Source organism: Triticum dicoccoides, chromosome 2B (genome assembly GCF_002162155.2).
Source record: "Triticum dicoccoides isolate Atlit2015 ecotype Zavitan chromosome 2B, WEW_v2.0, whole genome shotgun sequence".
In the NCBI taxonomy this organism is placed as follows: domain Eukaryota; kingdom Viridiplantae; phylum Streptophyta; class Magnoliopsida; order Poales; family Poaceae; genus Triticum; species Triticum dicoccoides.
The window spans coordinates 159,446,295-159,466,593 of record NC_041383.1 but is presented as its reverse complement, the minus strand read 5'-3'; the positions used below and the strand labels follow the sequence as shown (position 1 = coordinate 159,466,593).

At 42.9% G+C, this 20,299-nt stretch overlaps 1 protein-coding gene across 1 annotated transcript; it reads left to right on the top strand.

The window, feature by feature from the left end:
• The first annotated feature begins 16,003 nt into the window (after nt 1-16,003).
• On the top strand, nt 16,004-18,834 carry LOC119362757 (indole-2-monooxygenase-like). The gene is made up of 3 exons (XM_037628013.1): nt 16,004-16,525; nt 16,755-17,207; nt 18,009-18,834. Exons 1-3 carry the CDS (start codon nt 16,028-16,030, stop codon nt 18,642-18,644), a joined length of 1,587 nt encoding a protein of 528 aa, XP_037483910.1. The 5' UTR covers nt 16,004-16,027; the 3' UTR covers nt 18,645-18,834.
• The last annotated feature ends 1,465 nt before the right edge of the window (nt 18,835-20,299 follow it).

Here is a 20,299-nt window from a genome sequence, read left to right as displayed (position 1 = left end):
GATGGCGATCAAAAGGAGCAAAATGATATTGGCCATATCATGTCACCTATTTGATTGCATGTGATGTTTATCATGTTTATGCATCTTATTTGCTTAGAACGACGGTAGTAAATAAGATGATCCATCATTAAAATTTCAAGAAAGTGTTCCCCCTAACTATGCACCGTTGCGAAAGTTCGTCGTTTCGAAGCACCACGTGATGATCGGGTGTGATAGATTCTTACGTTCACATACAACGGGTGTAAGCCAGATTTACACACGCGAAACACTTAGGTTAACTTGACGAGCCTAGCATGTACAGACATGGCCTCGGAACACAAGAGACTGAAAGGTCGAGCATGAGTCGTATAGCAGATACGATCAACATGAAGATGTTCACCAATGATGACTAGTCCGTCTCACGTGATGATCGGACACGGCCTAGTTGACTCGAATCATGTAATCACTTAGATGACTAGAGGGATGTCTATCTGAGTGGGAGTTCATTAGATGAACTTAATTATCCTGAACATAGTCAAAAGCCCTTTGCAAATTATGTCATAGCTCTAGCTTTAGTTCTACTGTTTTACATATGTTCCTAGAGAAAATATAGTTGAAAGTTGACAGTAGCAAGTATGCGGACAGTAGAAGGCTTATGTCCTTAATGCACCGCTTGGTGTGCTGGACCTCGAACGTGGTCTGTGGATGTTGCGAACATCTGACATACACGTTTTGATGACTACATGATAGTTCGGTAATGTCAAATGGTTTAGAATTGAGCCACCGAAGACATTTTTGAAATATCGCAGAACATATGAGATGTTCCAAGAGCTGAAATTGGGATTTTAGGCTCGTGCCCATGTCAAGAGGTATGAGACCTCCGACGAGTTTTTCTAGCCTACAAACTAAGGGAGAAGATCTCAATCATTGAGCTTGTATTCAGATTGTCTGGGTACAACAATCACTTGAATCAAATGGGAGTTAATCTTCCAGATGAGATAGTGATGTTTCTCCCAAGACATTGCCACCAAGCTACTAGAGCTTCGTGATGAATTGTAACATAACAGGGATAGATATGATGATCCTTGAGCTATTCGCAATGTTCGACACTGCAAATGTAGAAATCAAGAAGGAGCATCAATTGTTGATGGTTAGTGAAACCACTAGTTTCAAGAAGGGCAAGGGCAAGAAGGGGTACTTCATGAAACGACAAATCAGTTGCTGCTCCAGTGAAGAAACCCAAGGTTCAACCCAAACCCAAGACTAAGTGCTTCTGTAATAAGAGGAACGGACACTGAAGCAGAACCACCCTAGATACTTGGTAGATAAGAAGGCGGGCAAGGTCGACAGAAGTATATTGGATATATATTATATCAAATGTGTACTTTACTAGTACTCCTAGTAGCACCAGGGTATTGAGATACCAGTTTGATTGCTAAGTGTTAGTAACTCGAAGTAAAAGGCTACGGAATAAACGGAGACTAGCTAAAGGTGAGATAACGATGTGTGTTGGAAGTGTTTCCAAGGTTGATGTGATCAAACATCGCACGCTCCCTCTACCATCAAGATTAGTATTAAACCTGAATAATTGTCATTTGGTGTTTGCGTTGAGCATAGACATGATTGGATTATGTCTATCGCAACACGGTTATTCATTTCAGGAGAATAATGGTTACTCTATTTATTTGAATAATACCTTCAATGGTCTTGCACCTAAAGGAATGGTTTATTAAATCTCGATAGTAGTGATACACATTTTCATGCCAAAAGATATAAGATAGTAATGATAGTACCATTGTGGCACTGCCATGTAAGTCATATTGGTATAAAACGCATGAAGAAGCTCCATGTTGATGGATCTTTGGACTCACACGTTTTTGAAAAGTTTGAGACATGCGAACCATGTCTATTGGTGTATACGCATGAAGAAACTCCATGCAGATGGATCGTTTGGACTCACTTGATTTTGAATCACTTGAGATATGCAAATCATACCACATGGGCAAGATGACTGAAAAGCCTCGTTTTCAGTAAGATGGAACAAGATAGCAACTTGTTGGAAGTAACACATTTTGATGTGTGCAGTCCAACGAGTGCTGAGGCATGCAGTGAATATCGTTATGTTCTTACTTCACAGATGATTTGAGTAGATGTTGTATATTTACTTGATGAAACACAAGTCTGAATTATTGAATGGTTCAAGTAATTTCAGAGTGAAGTCAAAGATCATCGTGACAAGAGGATAAAATGTCTATGATATGATCGTAGAGATGAGTATCTGAGTTACGAGCTTTGACACGCAATTAAGACATTGTGGAAATTGTTTCACAATTAATACCGCCTGGAACACCATAGTGTGATGGTGTGTCCGAACACCATAGTTGCACCCTATTGGATATGGGGCATACCATGATGTCTCTTATCGAATTACCACTATCGTTCATGGGTTAGGCATTAGATACAACCGCATTCACTTTAAAAAGGGCACCATGTATTTCCATTGAGATGACACCGTATGAACTATGGTTTAGAGAAACCTAAGATGTCGTTTCTTGAAAGTTTGGGGATGCGACGCTTATGTGAAAAAGTTTCATCGTGATAAGCTCGAACCCAAAACGGATAAATACATCTTCATAGGATACCCAAAATGGTTGGGTATACCTCCTATCTCAGATCCGGAAGAAAAAGTAATTGTTTCTAGAAATGGGTCCTTTCTCGAGGAAAAGTTTCTCTCGAAAGAATTGAGTGGGAGGATGGTGGAGACTTGATGATATTATTGAACCATCACTTCAACCAGTGTGTAGCAGGGCACAGGAAGTTGTTCCTGTGGCACCTACACCAATTGAAGTAGAAGCTTATGATAGTGATCATGAAACTTCGGATCAAGTCACTACCAAACCTCGTAGGTCGACAAGGATGCGTACTACTTCAGAGTGGTACGGTAATCCTGTCTTGGAGGTCATGTTGCTAGATAACAATGAACCTACGAGCTATGGAGAAGCGATGGTGGGCCCATATTCTGACAAATGGTTAGAAGCCATGAAATCCGAGATAGGATCCATGTATTAGAACAAAGCATGGACTTTGGTGGACTTGCTCGATGATCGACAAGCCATTGAGATAAATGGATCTTTAAGAAGAAGACGGACGTGGACGGTAATGTCACCGTCGATGAAGCTCGACTTGTGGCAAAGAGTTTTTCACAAGTTCAAGGAGTTGACTACGATGAGATTTTCTCATCCGTAGCGATGCTTAAGTCCGTTGGAATCATGTTAGCATTAGCTGCATTTATGAAATCTGGCAGATGGATGTCAAAACAAGTTTCCTTATCAGTTTTCGTAAGGAAAGGTTGTATGTGATACAACCAGAAGGTTTTGGCAATCCTGAAAGACGCTAAAAAATATGCAAAGCTCTAGCAATCCTTCTAAGGACTGGAGTAATCATCTCGGAGTTGGAATGTACACTTTGATGAGATGATCAAAGATTTTGGGTTTATACAAAGTTTATGAGAAACTTGTATTTCCAAAGAAGTGAGTAGGAGCACTATAGAATTTCTGATGAGTATATGTTGTTGACATATTGTTGATCAGAAATGATGTAGAGTTTCTAGAAAGCATATAGGGTTGTTTGAAAAGTGTTTTTCAATAGAAAACCTGGATTAAGCTGCTTGAACATTGAGCATCAAGATCTATAAGGATAGGTCAAAAACGCTAAATGGTACTTTCAAATGAGCACATACCTTGACATGATCTTGAAGGTGTTCAAGATGGATCAGTCAAAGAAGGAGTTCTTGGCTGAGTTGTAAGGTATGAAGTTAAGAGTTAAAGCTCGACCACGGCAGAAGAGAGAGAAAGGACAAAGGTCGTCCCCTATGCTTCAGACGTAGGCTCTATAGTATGCTATGCTGTGTATCGCACCGGAAGTGTGCCTTGCCATGAGTCAGTCAAGGGGTACAAGAATGATCCAGGAATGGATCATTGGACAGCGGTCAAAATTGTCCTTGGAGTAAATAAGGACATGTTTCTCGATTATGGAGGTGATAAAGAGTTCGGCGTAAAGGGTTACGTCGATGCAAGCTTTAGCACCTATCCGAGTGACTCTGAGTAGCAAACCGGATACGTATAGTGGAGCAACCATTTGTAATAGCTTCAAGTGGAGCATGGAAGCAGCATTTACAATATGACCTGGAGATTTGCGAAATACATACGAATCTGAATGTTGCAGACCCGTTGACTAAAACCTCTCTCACAAGCAAAACATGATCAAACCCCAGAACTCATTGAGTCTTAATCACATGGTGATGTGAACTAGTTTGGTGACACTAGTAAACTCTTTGGATGTTGGTCACATGGCGATGTGACCTGTCAGTGTTAATCACATGGCGATGTGAACTAGATTATTGACTCTAGTGCAAGTGGGAGACTGTTGGAAATATGCCCTAGAGGCAATAATAAATTAGTTATTATTATTATATTTCCTTGTTCATGATAATCGTTTATTATCCATGCTATAATTGTATTGATAGGAAACTCAGATAAATGTGTGTGTACATAGACAACACCATGTCCCTAGTAAGCCTCTAGTTGACTAGCTCGTTGATCAATAGATGGTTACGGTTTCCTGACCATGGACATTGGATGTCGTTGATAACGGGATCACATCATTAGGAGAATGATGTGATGGACAAGACCCAATCCTAAGCCTAGCACAAAGATCATGTAGTTCGTATGCTAAAGCTTTTCTAATGTCAAGTATCATTTCCTTAGACCATGAGATTGTGCAACTCCTAGATACCGTAGGAATGCTTTGGGTGTACCAAACGTCACAACATAACTGGGTGGCTATAAAGGTGCACTACGGGTATCTCCGAAAGTGTCTGTTGGGTTGGCACGAATCGAGACTGGGATTTGTCACTCCGTGTAACGGAGAGGTATCTCTGGGCCCACTCGGTAGGACATTATCATAATGTGCACAATGTGACCAAGGGGTTGATCATGGGATGATGTGTTACGGAACGAGAAAAGAGACTTGCCTGTAACGAGATTGAACAAGGTATCGGGATACCGACGATCGAATCTCGGGCAAGTACAATACCGCTAGACAAAGGGAATTTTATACGGGATTGATTGAGTCCTTGACATCATGGTTCATCCGATGAGATCATCGTGGAACATGTGGGAGCCAACATGGGTATCCAGATCCCGCTGTTGGTTATTGGCCGGAGAGTTGTCTCGGTTATGTCTGCATGGTTCCCAAACCCGTAGGGTCTACACGCTTAAGGTTTGGTGACACTAGGGTTGTAGAGATAATAGTATGCTGTAACCCGAATGTTGTTCGGAGTCCCGGGTGAGATACCAGACGCCACGAGGAGTTCCAGAGTGGTCCGGAGGTAAAGATTTATATATAGGAAGTCCAGTTTTGGCCACCGGGAAGGTTTCGGGGCTCATCGGTATTGTACCGGGACCACCGGAAGGGTCCCGGGGGTCCACCGGGTGGGGCCACCTATCCCGGAGGGCTCCATAGGCTGAAGGGGCATGGGAACCAGCCCCTGGTGGGCTGGTGCGCCCCCCTTTGGGCCTCCCATGCGCCTAGGATTAGAAACCCTAAGGGGTAGGGGCGCCTCCACTTGACTTGGAGGCCAAGCCACCCCTAGGGCCGCCGCCCCACTCCCTAGATGGGATCTACAAGGGGCCGACGCCCCCTAGGCCTCTATATATAGTGGAGGGGAGGGAGGGCAGCTGCACATGAGTCCCTGGCGCCTCCCTCCCTCCCGTGACACCTCTTCCTCCCCGCTTGCGCTTGGCGAAGCCCTGCCGGGATCCCGCTACTTCCACCACCACGCCGTCATGCTGCTGGATGTCCATCAACCTCTCCTCCCCTTGCTGGATCAAGAAGGAGGAGATGTCTCTCCCAACCGTATGTGTGTTGAACGCGGAGGTGCCGTCCGTTCGGCGCTAGGATCATCGGTGATTTGGATCACGACGAGTACGACTCCTTCAACCCCGTTCTCTTGAACGCTTCCGCTTAGCGATCTACAAGGGTATGTAGATGCACTCCCATCTCTCTCATTGTTGGTTTCTCCATAGATAGATCTTGGTGACTCGTAGGAAAATTTTGAATTTTTGCTACGTTCCCCAACACTTAATTATCCTAAACATAGTCAAAAGGTCTTTGCAAATTATGTCATAGCTCACGCTTTAGTTCTACTATTTTAGATATGTTCCTAGAGAAAATATAGTTGAAAGTTGATAGTAGCAATTATGCGGACTGGGTCCGTAAACTGAGGATTGTCCTCATTACTGCGTAGAAGGCTTATGTCTTTAATGCACCGCTTGGTGTGCTGAACCTCGAACGTCATTTGTGAATGTTGCGAACATCTGACATACACGTTTTGATGACTACGTGATAGTTCAGTGGGTAATGTTAAATGGTTTAGAATTGAGGCATCAAAGAAATTTTTGAAATTTCGCAGAACATATGAGATGTTCCAAGAGCTGAAATTGGGATTTCAGGCTCGTGCCCATGTCAAGAGGTATAAGACCTCCAACAAGCTTCTTGGCCTACAAACTAAGGGAGAAAAGCTCAATCGTTGAACTTGTACTCAGATTGTCTGGGTACAACAATCACTTGAATCGAGTGGGAGTTAATCTTCCAGATGAGATAGTGATGTTTCTCCAAAGACATTGCCACCAAGCTACTAGAGCTTCGTGATGATCCTTGAAATATTCACGAAGTTTGACACCGCAAAAGTAGAAATAAAGAAGGAGCATCAATCGTTGATGGTTAGTGAAACCACTAGTTTCAAGAAGGGCAAGGGCAAGAAGGGGTACTTCATGAAACGACAAATCAGTTGTTGCACCAGTGAAGAAACCCAGGGTTGAACCCAAACCCGAGACTAAGTGCTTCTGTAATGAGGGAACGGTCACTGAAGCAGAACTACCCTAGATACTTGATAGATGAGAAGGCTGGCAAGGTTGACAGAAGTATATTGGATATACATTGAATTAAATGTGTACTTTACTAGTACTCCTAGTAGCACCAGGGTATTAAGATACCGGTTCGGTTGCTATGTGTTAGTAACTCGAAATAAAAGGCTATGGAATAAACGGAGACTAGCTAAAGGTGAGATGACGATATGTGTTGGAACTGTTTCCAAGCTTGGTGTGATCAAGCATCGCATACTCCCTCTACCATCGAGATTGGTGTTAAACCTAAATAATTGTTATTTGGTGTTTGCGTTGAGCATAGACATGATTGGATTATGTCTATCGCAATACGGTTATTCATTTAAGGAGAATAATGGTTACTCTGTTTATTTGAATAATACCTTCAATGGTCTTGCACCTAAAATGAATGGTTTATTGAATCTCGATCGTAGTGATACACAAGTTCATGCCAAAAGATATAAGATAGTAATGATAGTACCACCTACTTGTGGCACTGCCATTTGAGTCATATTGGTATAAACGCATGAAGAAGCTCCATGTTGATGGATCTTTTGGACTAACTACTTTTTGAAAAGTTTGAGACGTGCGAACCATGTTTATTAGTATGTACGCATGAAGAAACTCCATGCAGATGGATCATTTGGACTCACTTGATTTTGAATCACTTGAGACATGCAAATCATACCACATGGGCAAGATGACTGAAAAGCCTCGTTTTCAGTAAGATGGAATAAGAGAGCAACTTGTTGGAAGTAATACATTTTGATGTGTGTTGTCCAATGAGTGTTGAGGCATGCAGTGGATATTGTTATGTTCTTACTTCACAGATGATTTGAGTAGATGTTGAGTATATTTACTTGATGAAACACAAGTCCGAATTATTGAAAGGTTCAAGTAATTTCAGAGTGAAGTTGAATATCTTCGTGACAAGAGGATAAAATGTCTGTGATATGATCATAGAGATGGATATCTGAGTTGCGAGTTTGGTACACAATTGAGACATTGTAGAAATTGTTTCACAACTAACACCGCCTGGAACACCATAGTGTGATGGTGTGTCCGAACATCATAGATGCACCCTATTGGATATGGGGCATACCATGATGTCTCTTCTCTAATTACCACTATCGTTCATGGGTTAGGCATTAGAGACAACCGCATTCACTTTAAATAGGGCACCATGTAATTTCGTTGAGATGACACCGTATGAACTATGGTTTAGAGAAACCTAAGCTGTCGTTTCTTGAAAGTTTGGGGCTGCGACGCTTATGTGAAAAAGTTTCATCATGATAAGCTCGAACCCAAAACGGATAAATGCATCTTCATAGGATACCCAAAATGGTTGGGTATACCTCCTATCTCAGATCCGGAAGCAAAAGTAATTGTTTCTAGAAACGGGTCCTTTCTCGAGGAAAAGTTTGTCTCGAAAGAATTGAGTGGGAGGATGGTGGAGACTTGATGAGGTTATTGAACCATCACTTCAACCAGTGTGTAGCAGGGCACAGGAAGTTGTTCCTGTGGCACCTACACCAATTGAAGTGGAAGTTGATGATAGTGATCATGAAACTTCAGATCAAGTCACTACCGAACCTCGTAGGGTGACAAGGATGCGTACTACTTCAGAATGGTACAGTAATCATGTCTTGAAGGTCATGTTGCTAGACAACAATGAACCTACGAGCTATGGAGAAGCGATGGTGGGCCTGGATTCCGAAAAATGGCTAGAGGCCATAAAATCCGAGAGAGAATCCATGTATGAAAACAAAGTGTGGACTTTGGAAGAACTACTTGATGGTCGTAAGGCTGTTGGGTACAGATGGATCTTAAAAAGAAGACGGACAATGATGGTAAGTATCACCATTGAGAAAGCTCGACTTGTCGTTAAGATGTTTTCCGACAAGTTCAAGGAGTTGACTATGATGAGACTTTCTCACTCGTAGCGATGCTAAAGAGTCTGTTGGAATTATATTAGCAGTTACTGCATGATTTATGAAATCTTGCAGATAGGATGTCAAAACATTGTTTCCTCGACGATATTCTTGAGGAAAGGTTGTATGTGATACAACCAGAAGGTTTTGTCAATCCTGAAAGATGCTAACAAGTGTGCAAAGCTCCAGCAATCCTTCTAAAGGACTGGAGTAAGCATCTCGGAGTTGGAATATACGCTTTGATGAGATGATCAAAGATTTTGGGTTTATACAAAGTTTATGAGAAACTTGTATTTCCAAAGAAGTGAGTGGGAGCACTATAGCATTTCTGATGAGTATATGTTGTTGACATATTGTTGATCGGAAATGATGTAGAATTTCTGCAAAGCATATAGGGTTATTTGAAAAGTGTTTTTCAATGGAAAACCTGGATTAAGCAACTTGAACATTGAGCATCAAGATCTATAAGAATAGATCAAAACGCTTAATAGTACTTTCAAATGAATACATACCGTGACAAGATTTTGAAGGAGTTCAAAATAGATCAGCAAAGAAGGAGTTCTTGGCTGTGTTATATGGTGTGAGTATTGAGTAAGACTCAAGACATGACCACGACAGAAGAGAGAGAAAGGACAAAGGTCGCCCCCTATGCTTCAGACGTAGGCTCTATAGTATGCTATGCTGTGTACCTCACCGGAAGTGTGCCTTGCCATGAGTCAGTCAAGGGGTACAAGAGTGATCCAGGAATGGATCACAGGACAGCGGTCAAACTTATCCTTAGTAACTAGTGGACTAAGGAAATTTTCTCAATTATGGAGGTGGTAAAAGAGTTCGTCGTAAAGGGTTACGCCCATGCAAACTTTGACACTAATCCGGATTATTCTGAGTAGTAAACCGGATTCGTATAGTAGAACAGTTATTTGGAATAGCTCCAAATAGAGCGTGGTAGCTGCATCTAGGAGACGACATAGAGATTTGCAAAAGCACACATAGATCTGAAAGGTTCAGGTCTGTTGACTAATAACCTCTCTTACAAGCGAGATATGATCAAACCCCATGGGTGTTGATTCATTACAATCACATAGTGACGTGAACTAGATTATTGACTCTAGTGCAAGTGGGAGACTGTTGGAAATATGCCCTAGAGGCAATAATAAAATGGTTATTATTGTATTTCCTTGTTCATGATAATTGTCTATTATTCATGCTATAATTGTATTGACCGAAAACCGCAATACATGTGTGAATACATAGACCACAACATGTCCCTAGTGAGCCTCTAGTTGACTAGCTCGTTAATCAACAGATGGTCATGGTTTCCTGACCATGGACATTGGATGTCAATGATAACGGGATCACATCATTAGGAGAATGATGTGATGGACAAGACCCAATCCTAAGCCTAGCACAAGATCGTGTAGTTCGTATGCTAAAGCTTTTCTAAATGTCAAGTATCTTTTCCTTAGACCATGAGATTGTGCAACTCCCAAATACCGTAGGAATGCTTTGGGTGTACCAAACGTCACAACATAACTGGGTGGCTATAAAGGTACACTACGGGTATCTCCGAAAGTGTCTGTTGGGTTGGCACGAATCGAGACTGGGATTTGTCACTCCGTGTGACGGAGAGGTATCTCTGGGCCCACTCGGTAGGACATCATCATAATGTGCACAATGTGATCAAGGAATTGATCGCGGGATGATGTGTTATGGAACGAGTAAAGAGACTTGCCGGTAACGAGATTAAACAAGGTATCGGGATACCGACGATCGAATCTCGGGCAAGTACTATACCAGTAGACAAAGGGAATTGTATACGGGATTGATTGAATCCTTGACATCGTGGTTCATCCGATGAGATCATCGTGGAACATGTGGGAGCCAACATGGGTATCCAGATCCCGCTGTTGGTTATTGGTCGGAGAGTTGTCTTGGTCATGTCTGCATGGTTCCCGAACCCGTAGGGTCTACACACTTAAGGTTCGATGACGCTAGCGTTATAGGGAATAGATATACGTGGTTACCGAATGTTGTTCAAATTCCCGGATGAGATCCCGGACATCAAGAGGAGTTCCGGAATGGTCCGGAGGTAAAGATTTATATATGGAAAGTCCTGTTTTGGTCACCAGAAAGGTTTCGAGTGCTATCGGTAACATACCGGGACCACCGGGAGGGTCCCGGGGTCCACCAGGTGGGGCCACCGGCCCCAGAGGGCTGCGTAGGCCAAGTGTGGGAGGGGACCAGCCCCAGGTGGGCTGGTGCGCCCCCCACCAAGGCCCAAGGCGCAGGGAGAGTGGGAGGGGGCAAAACCCTAGGTCCAGATGGGCCTTAAGGCCCACCCTAGGGTGCCCCCTCTCTTCTCCCCCTTGGCCACACCCTAGATGGGTTTTTGGGGCTGGCGCCACCCCTAGGGAGGGAACCCTAGATGGGGGCGCAGCCCCTCCCCTTCCCCTATATATACTTGAGGTATTGGGGGCTGCAAAACACACGCGATGAACTCTCCCAAGGCGTAGCCCTACCTCTCTCCCTCCTCGTCTCTTGTGGTGCTTGGCGAAGCCCTGCTGAAGTGCCACGCTCCTCCATCACCACCACGCCATTGTGCTGCTGCTGGACGGAGTCTTCCCCAATCTCTCCCTCTCTCCTTGCTGGATCAAGGCACGGGAGACGTCACTGGGCTGCACGTGTGTTGAACACGGAGGTGCCGTCCGTTCGGCACTAGGATCTTCGGTGATTTGGATCACGACGAGTACGACTCCCTCGACCCCGTTCTCTTGAACGCTTCCGCTCGCGATATACAAGGGTACGTAGATGCACTCCTCTCTCTCGTTGCTAGTCTCTCCATAGATAGATCTTGGTGACTTGTAGGAAAATTTTGAATTTCTGCTACGTTCCCCAACACCAAGATCACGATTAACCCATAGGACAAAACATATCTACTCAAACATCATAGGATAGCCAAATATCATTGGAAAATAATATATGGAATTCACCCGCAAAAAAAATAATATATGGAGTTGAGCACCATGTTTAAGTAGAGATTATAGCGGGGAGAAGGGGTGTTACACCGCTGCATAGAGGGGGAGAGAGTTGGTGTTGACGGTAGCAAGGTTGTTGATGTAGATCACCATCACGATCCTAGCCCCGGCGGCACTCCGGCGCCACCGGAAGAGAGGGAAGAGAGCCCCCTACTTCTTCTTCTTCCTTGGCCCCCCCTCCTAGATGGGAGGAGAGTTCCCCCTCTGGTCCATGGTCTAAATGGCGGTGGAGGGCCAGCAGCCCATCCGAGATTCGACCTCCCTCTCCGTTCTCTTCTGTCTCGCGTTCTCCAGATCTGGCCCTTCACGGTTTCTTAAATTTCCGGAGATTCGTAACTCCGATTGTCCTAAAAAAATTACACATTTTTTTCCATAAATTATCTTTCTTGCGCCAGAAGAAGGGCTCCAACCGATGTTCGAGGAGGGAACAAGACACCAGGGCGCGCCCTGGTGGGTTGTGGACACTGTGGGCCCCCGTTTGCGTTGATTCCACCTCCCGGAAATCACATAAATTCCAAAACAATTTTCTGTAAATTTTTATCGCGTTTGGACTTTGTTTGATATGGATTTTCTGTGATACAAAAAACATGCAAAAAATAGGAACTGGCACTGGGCACTGAATCAATAGGTTAGTTCAATAAATCATATAAAAAGTTGCTAAAATGTGAAAGTTGTATAATATTGGCATGAAACAATCAAAAATTATAGATACGACGGAGACGTATCAGTGGACTTGCTGGTTGCGATGACCTTGGTGGCGCGGAGTGAAGATCGACCAAGATGATGCCGGACGTGGTCGTCACTTTTGCAAGACCCCTTTTGTGTTTGTCCTATAAAACTAAACTTTTTATTTGTGTGTGAACAGTGTTCTATTATTTGAATTTGAACTCATTTGTCGGAATCGATGTTAAATTCGATAATTGGGCGTCTTCGGTTTGCGGGTCGACGCGGCGGTGCCTGAGCAGAGTCCGCGTAGCCAACCCATAAAAGAGCATATTCACCAAATATCCTTTTTTACGGGTCCGTTTTGCGGGGTGTGAGTCTGACCGCGCCGGCGCAGGCCCGCATATACCCTTTTTCGCGAACTGCATAAGTCTTATGCGGGTCGGCGTTTTACGGGGGTGTGCTAGAGTTGCTCTTAGGCTATGGATTCCATACCCTTCATAGTCCACCATGGATCAATGCACCAAAGATTACCTCCATTATATTTATATCTTGCACACCTATCATCATAAATACCAAAAAAACCTATTATCATAAATACGGGACTACGTCATGCTCTGTCGAGATGACTGAACCTATTCAAAACAACATCGCTGTGTCAACTTGGTCGGTGTACAATGACCTTCTCTATGAAGTTGTCGCACACACACCTGGTCATCTATTTTTCGACCTCATTAATAATGGCCACCTACCACACGCTTGTTTTCACTACAACAACATGGATTGTTTACCACTAGACCCCGTTAGCACGCAACTTTACTTTCTATAAATCTTAAAAATGATTTTTTTGAATAATTAAAATACCGTTAGTATATTAAAGAGTGTGTTCATACATACCAAAACATTTGCACATGTATTTACTAAAAAATGATTTTTTGAAACATAAGTTTTTGTGGAAAGACACATAAAAGAAGAAAATAATAATTAAAAAGGAAAAGAAAATTGAAGGAAAAAAAAGAAAATGAAAGGATCATGATATACATCGACCGTTAGGTTTTTAGAAATTGTACCAAACACTCCCCACCACCTCTCACGTACACTCACAATGAGCTAGAGCATTTTAGTGCATGCATGCATATAAGATGAAATTGCTAATGTCAGCAACGATTCTACCTCAAAATAAAATTCAAAATGCTTCGTAGCTTAAAACGCCGGTCCAATTGGCCATCCTTTTTCGTTGTTAAATGTCACACAGTGATATCATAGATCCCATATTGATATATTTCGATGACTTTCTTTCCCGAGCTAAAATTGCCAGTCTATTAGTATGTGAGTTACCGAGTTGCTCATACAGTAGTTATCCAACATGAAAAACTAAAACTGTTTTGAAATGTTTCAATGATTTTTCTAGGTCAAAAGTTATCACCTGATACTATAAGAATTACCATACTTTTCATAAGTCATTATTAGCATCAAACTTTTCTCGGTTAGGTGTGTTGGACAACTGTTTTAAGCTTGAAAGTTACCAAATGTTTAACTTTTGATTTATCAAACAGTTCGAGAATAGTTGTCAACTTCGAAACTAAAGATTTCTACAAGATGTGTTCGTCGGGAGTTACCGAACTACTCACCTAAATTTATTGGATCCCCAAACTATATCTTGCCCAACCAATTGATCATGTTACCACGCTTTACTTCTATGCTGTATGATTGTGACCAAGACAACTGTGTAACTGCATTTTAGTTGTTGTATAGTTGTAACATGGGTAGCTAGATAAACTACATAATTACATGTTGATAACTTATATACTTGGATGTATTCTAAAAAAACTATATACTTGGATGTTGGGTAACTATCCTAAGTAGTTGTCAAGCTAATAATGTATGAGTTACTTGGTGTTGGGTAACTATATAATTATCGTGTTGGTAACTGCACCATATGCATCCAGGTAAGTACAAATTTATCATTTTAGTAATAGTGGCATATGCAGCTAGATAACTAGATAATTTTAGTGTTAGTAACCGTAGCATATGCAGTTAGGTAAATACATCTTTAAAATCGTAGTCAGCACCGCGAGAAAATAACGTGCGGGATTAGCGGGTGGAGCAAAAAAAAGAAAGATGGTTGCGAGATCTCAACCATCGCGAGTGTCTTGAGCGCGAGATGCGGATCGAATGGTATAGGGATGCGTTAGGATCTGTCGTAGATTTCCGATTGTTCGGAAATTAGGTTTCTCAATACATATTTATTCCCTCAATAATTACTAATTAGTACTTCCTCTGTCCCGAAATAGATGGAGTATAAACTCAGTCAAAAAGTCAATTCTCTCTATTTGACCAAATATATAGAAGAGAATATCAACAATTATAATATCAAATAAATAGATTATAAATATATATCTTTTTTTTCATGGTAATACGTGTCTCATTCATATCATAAACAATAAAGTACAAGTCACGTCGGAACCGACATGACAAAACTGAAAAGATAGCAGAACATCTCTGAGTTTAACACCAAAGCCCATCACCTGCCTCCGGCAATTGATATAATGATATTGATGTGGTATTGTTTATATTCATATTTTTTATATACTTGGTCTAATTTAGAAAGCAAACTTCTTGACTGAATTTATACGCTATCTATTTGAGGGACGGAGGTAGTAGGTTACCATCCCTCACACAGATTGCACACTAGAATTGATTTGTTGATTCTTACTAGATGCCATGAACGCCACACGCGTGATCTTTATGCATCTGCATACATATATACTCTCTCTGTTTCTGTTCAACTGACAATATCTTCATCGCTTTAGCTTGCAATTACCTAATACATGATTTTTTTGCGGTACATTTATATTCTAATAGATGCATATCTTTGAAATTTTCTGAGATTTTTTTGAGATTCGCAATTACCTAATCTCTGTATATACGTACTCATTCACCCACCTTTGTGTATCCATGCATTTCTTTTCCTTCACTTTTCCTTAACTTAAACCCACGTTGATGATTAGTATATTGTTTTTTATGCAAGATCTGATTTGGTCTGGTTATCTGATCTCCATCATTTAGCTTTTGACAGGTGACCAACTCCAACACATTTAGCTTTCCTGCAGTGCTCAAGATTGTTATTGCCTCATGGTCCATAGCATGTCGCTGACTCGAGCTCACTTATATAGTACTTCCTCCGTCCCATAATGTAAAATGTTTTTTTGCACTACACTAGTGTCAAAAACGTCTTATATATAGTGTCAAAAAACGTCCTATATTATGGGACGAAGGGAGTAGATAATACTAGGTTATAGGTCTTTGAGCATGATTTGTTTTGAAACATTTCTAGGCACATGTTAAATTGTTCGTTTACTTCGGGTGGAGTGGTTACTTGTCAGCTGCTTGTCCAATTGTTTCTTAAATACCAAGTATATGTGCTATATATATCATGTCTACGCAGCTCTTACATTTGTCGACATCAGAGGCCATGGCGCATCATTTAGTTGCAGTACACCACCTCATGCATGAGACGCCTCTACAAGCAGTGCTACTTCTATTGCTACTACTGCTACTGCGCTTCGCCACAATTAGTAGCAGCAAGAAGCAGGCCAATAGAAAGCGTCTCCCTCCTTCCCCTCCAGGCCTCCCTGTGATAGGCCACTTGCACCTGGGCCGAGATCACGTCTCATTATGCAACCTCGCCAAGAAGCACGGCTCGGACGACGGCTTCATGCTCCTCCGCCGCGGCGCCGTCCCGCACCTCATCGTGTCGTCCCCACGCGCCGCCAGGGCGATCATGCGGACGCATGACCACCTGTTCGCGTCGCGGCCAACATCCATGGTCGCCCACGAGCTCCTGTATGGGCCGATGGACGTCGTCTTCGCCCCCTACGGTGAGCACTGGCGGATGGCGAGGAAGCTCGTCGCGGCGCACCTGCTCAGCGTCAAGAAGATCCAATCGTACCGCCTCGCCCGTCAGCAAGAGGTCCGCGCACCTTTCTCTACATCATTCCTGGCGGTTCGGCTGTGGTTGCCTTTGTTTTACAATTTTATTTAATAATCAAACAGAATGGTTGTGTGTATCAAAATGATCTGGAGGTCAAGGGTTTCATCCTTCTTTTTTGAAAGTTTTTATATTTTTTGCATCATTCCCGATCACTATCACCTTTTTTTCTTGGCATAAGGTTATTGACCGATGTGTATATATTGTAAAGGTGAGCCTGGTGATGGCCGTGATACGAGAGTCGGCGGCTGCGAGCACGATGATCGACATGGGTGAGATGATGAACACCTTTGTGAATGACATGGTGTGTCGCGCCTTGTCCGGGAAGTTCACCATGAAAGAAGGCCGGAACAAGATATTCAGAGAGCTGATCGAGGCGAACTCAGCTCTCTTTGCGAGTTTCAACCTGGAAGACTGCTTCCCAAGGTTAGCATGGCTCACTAGATCTAATGTTTGTAACAATGCCAAGAAGGTGAATAGAAGGTGGGACGATCTGCTCGAAAAGATGATACAAGACCACGAGAAACGAACATTGTTGCCACCACATGACAAACAAGATGGCAAACAGGAAGAGGAGAGTGACTTCATTGATGTACTTCTATCGGTTCGGCAGCAGAAAGACTATGATGGTATCACCAGAGAGCAAATCAAGGCCATCTTAATGGTAAGTGTAGTACTGCTTCAGTAACTAGTTAACCACCCCGTTTTTCTAATCTAAGCCGTTTGAGATTTTCCTATGTGTAATGTCAGTTCAGTGCCTGCACTTTTTCCTAAGCAGAAGTTGCACTTTTAGAATTGATTTGGACATAAAAAGTCTGAAATGACTTAATATACACCGACCCTTAATAACTATCAAATATGTACAAGAATATGGATAGGTGTGGCTACACCCGGGTGAAACATTTGCTAAAAAAAACAAAATCAAATGGAATCCAATAATTCTGAATTTTTTCTCATTGTTAAGAAAATCGTTTACTGGTACTCAGTTGGATGGCGAGTAGGGGATTAATAGGCTAATCAGCAAATTAATCAATTATTTAATCAACTAATCAGACGAGTTATCAGTTTATCAGCTACTCGGGGACCCTATGAGTAGGGATTAATCGGCAAGTTAACTGGTTAATCAGATGAATTCTTAAACAGAGATTTTTTGCGACATCAAACATGATAAATGTTTTAGCTTGTTGCAAAATTTCATCCATAAATAACATTCGAGGAGCTCTCAAAAAAATAATCATTTACTAAAAAAGTGCACAATGACCGGTCATGACTTACTATCACTATTAATTTATTTATTTTGGGAGAAATACTTATCGTGTGGTAAGCGTGATAAGCAATTCCAAACGATCAACAAAAGAAATACTTATATTACTCAAGCACTAAGTCTTTACAATCATCGGCTGCAATCTCCAGAATCTCAGTAGGACCCTATTAATTGTTGATGACAACAAATGCACATATGCAGGACATGTTTGCTGCGGGCACGGACACATCGTCCTTCGCCTTGGAGGTAGCTATGGCTGAGATCATGTGCAACCCTCGGGTGATGACTAAGCTACAAGCCGAGGTGAGAAACAGCACACCGAACGGGCAAGACATGGTCGAGGAAGAGAACTTAGCCAACATGACATATTTGAAGGCAGTGGTGAAGGAGACGCTTAGGCTGCACCCGCCGCTACCGCTCCTCATCCCTCACCTTTCCATGGCAGAGAGCGAAGTCGACGTCGCTGGATACACGGTCCCTTCTGGAGCATGGGTCATGGTGAACTCATGGGCTATCAACAGAGACCCCGAGTGGTGGCAGAAGCCGGAGGAGTTCCTGCCAGAAAGGTTCATGGAGGGTGGTAGCGCCTCGGCGGTGGACTTCAGGGGGAACGACTTTCAGTTTTTGCCGTTCGGAGCTGGCAGGAGGATCTGCCCTGGTATCAACTTCGGGCTGGCGACCATCGAGATCATGCTGGCAAACCTTGTGTACAGTCACGACTGGGAGCTGTCGTCCGCCACGGGCAAGAAGGGTATTGACATGACAGAAGTGTTTCGCTTGAGTGTCCGACGGAAGGAGAAACTGATGCTTGTTCCCAAGAACCGCTCAAGTGTGTGACCGTACGTCTTACATCACTCCTGCTTTTCTGTTTGTTATCATTGAATAATAAACTATGTTGTCAACTGAACTAGCAAAGTGGCCCTCGCACTTGCGTATGCAAGGGCTATATTCATGTATTGAAAGTGTGCTTGAAATATGAATTTATGGCAGGGGGAGGTGTGTACTAAATTTTCCCGGAATATGTAAGATTGTGTATCTGGGAAGTCCTATTATGAGCCCGAGCTGAGATGGTCTCGTTATCCTTCCCGTCCAAGCGCTTCTAGATTCGCATTGCACCAGATATACGGCAGTGTATTCGAAGTAATATATGCATCGATATTCCAGGGCATGGCCCACCTACCTACCATCATTAATGTGACGTCTCCGCTACCCATTTGCCGGCTTGGACGCTTCTTAACGATACAGGCCGTTACCCTACCTTTCTGAACCAACGGACGCCGTCTTCACCCATTTACTCCCACCTGTTCTTGCCTGTTCACATTGACAAACTCTCGAACTGTCAAGTGCGGTGTACAACAAATAATTCCTCTGCACCCAAATCCAAATTCAGTAACTCCCAGTTCTGCAGCATGAAAAACAGTTTCACTTCACAATTGTTTTCCATGCAGACATCACAAAAGCAGACCAAAATGCGGCAGCACAAACAATCTTCAGTAATCTACAGAAAGACATGTGCACCTCATCACCTCTCAGATTGCCCACACACAGAGATCATGAAAACAAACCACATAGCATTCTCTTGGAGAGTACATGCATAGGAGCTCAACGGTGCAACAGCAGCAGATCAATACAACACCAAAACAATACATGTGAAATGGATCATCGTCGGTTACGACTCTAAGAACTGTATCTCGAATTACATAATGAACAGTTCAGATCCGCACTCACAACTTTCCCTTCGCTGCAGTCCAAATCACATTCAGCTTCCTCTGCATGTACATTCTGATCCTTATGATAATGGGCCAGATGTGCTGGCAGTAGGCTTCCTTTGTCCACCTCTTCACTATATGTTTGACTGGAATCTGATTCACATGGATAAAATCGATGGCTTACATTTCAGGAAACAGTATCTTTTGTGGTTCAGTCCATGACATTATCCTAGTGCCAATGTGCTATGGGGTGGATTCATAGTGATATTACCTTCAAAACATGGCAGCACAACAGCCCCATATGTGCAAACTGCCCACACTCGCAATCAAACTCCTCGACCTTGTGTTCTCAACTCCGTACTTACCCTGCAAGAATAGGACAGTTCATTGATAAAACTGAACAAAGTTTCAAACCATACGGGGACACATTTACATGGTACTCACGAAGCATCCGCAGACGATATCCTGCATGCAATACGTCCTCTCCACACTCAATCTGCTCTTCCAATATCGTATTGCCAAAATCTTTCTCCCATGAATACATGTTGTAAAAATTGTACGCCTCTCCGAGGGAGTCGAAACTTGTACCTACTATGGTACAATCACGCTCTCTGTAGGGTTCTATGCAAGACCCCTCATGGCTTTTAGGCAGTCACGCGTGACGGGCACGGTGTCCTGGAAGGCGCTGCTGCACCTATGATTGTTCAAAAACAAAAGGCAGTCACTTGCGACGGACATGGTGTCTTTACCCTGCAAGCCAACTGTGTTTTTTTTGGGAAAGCA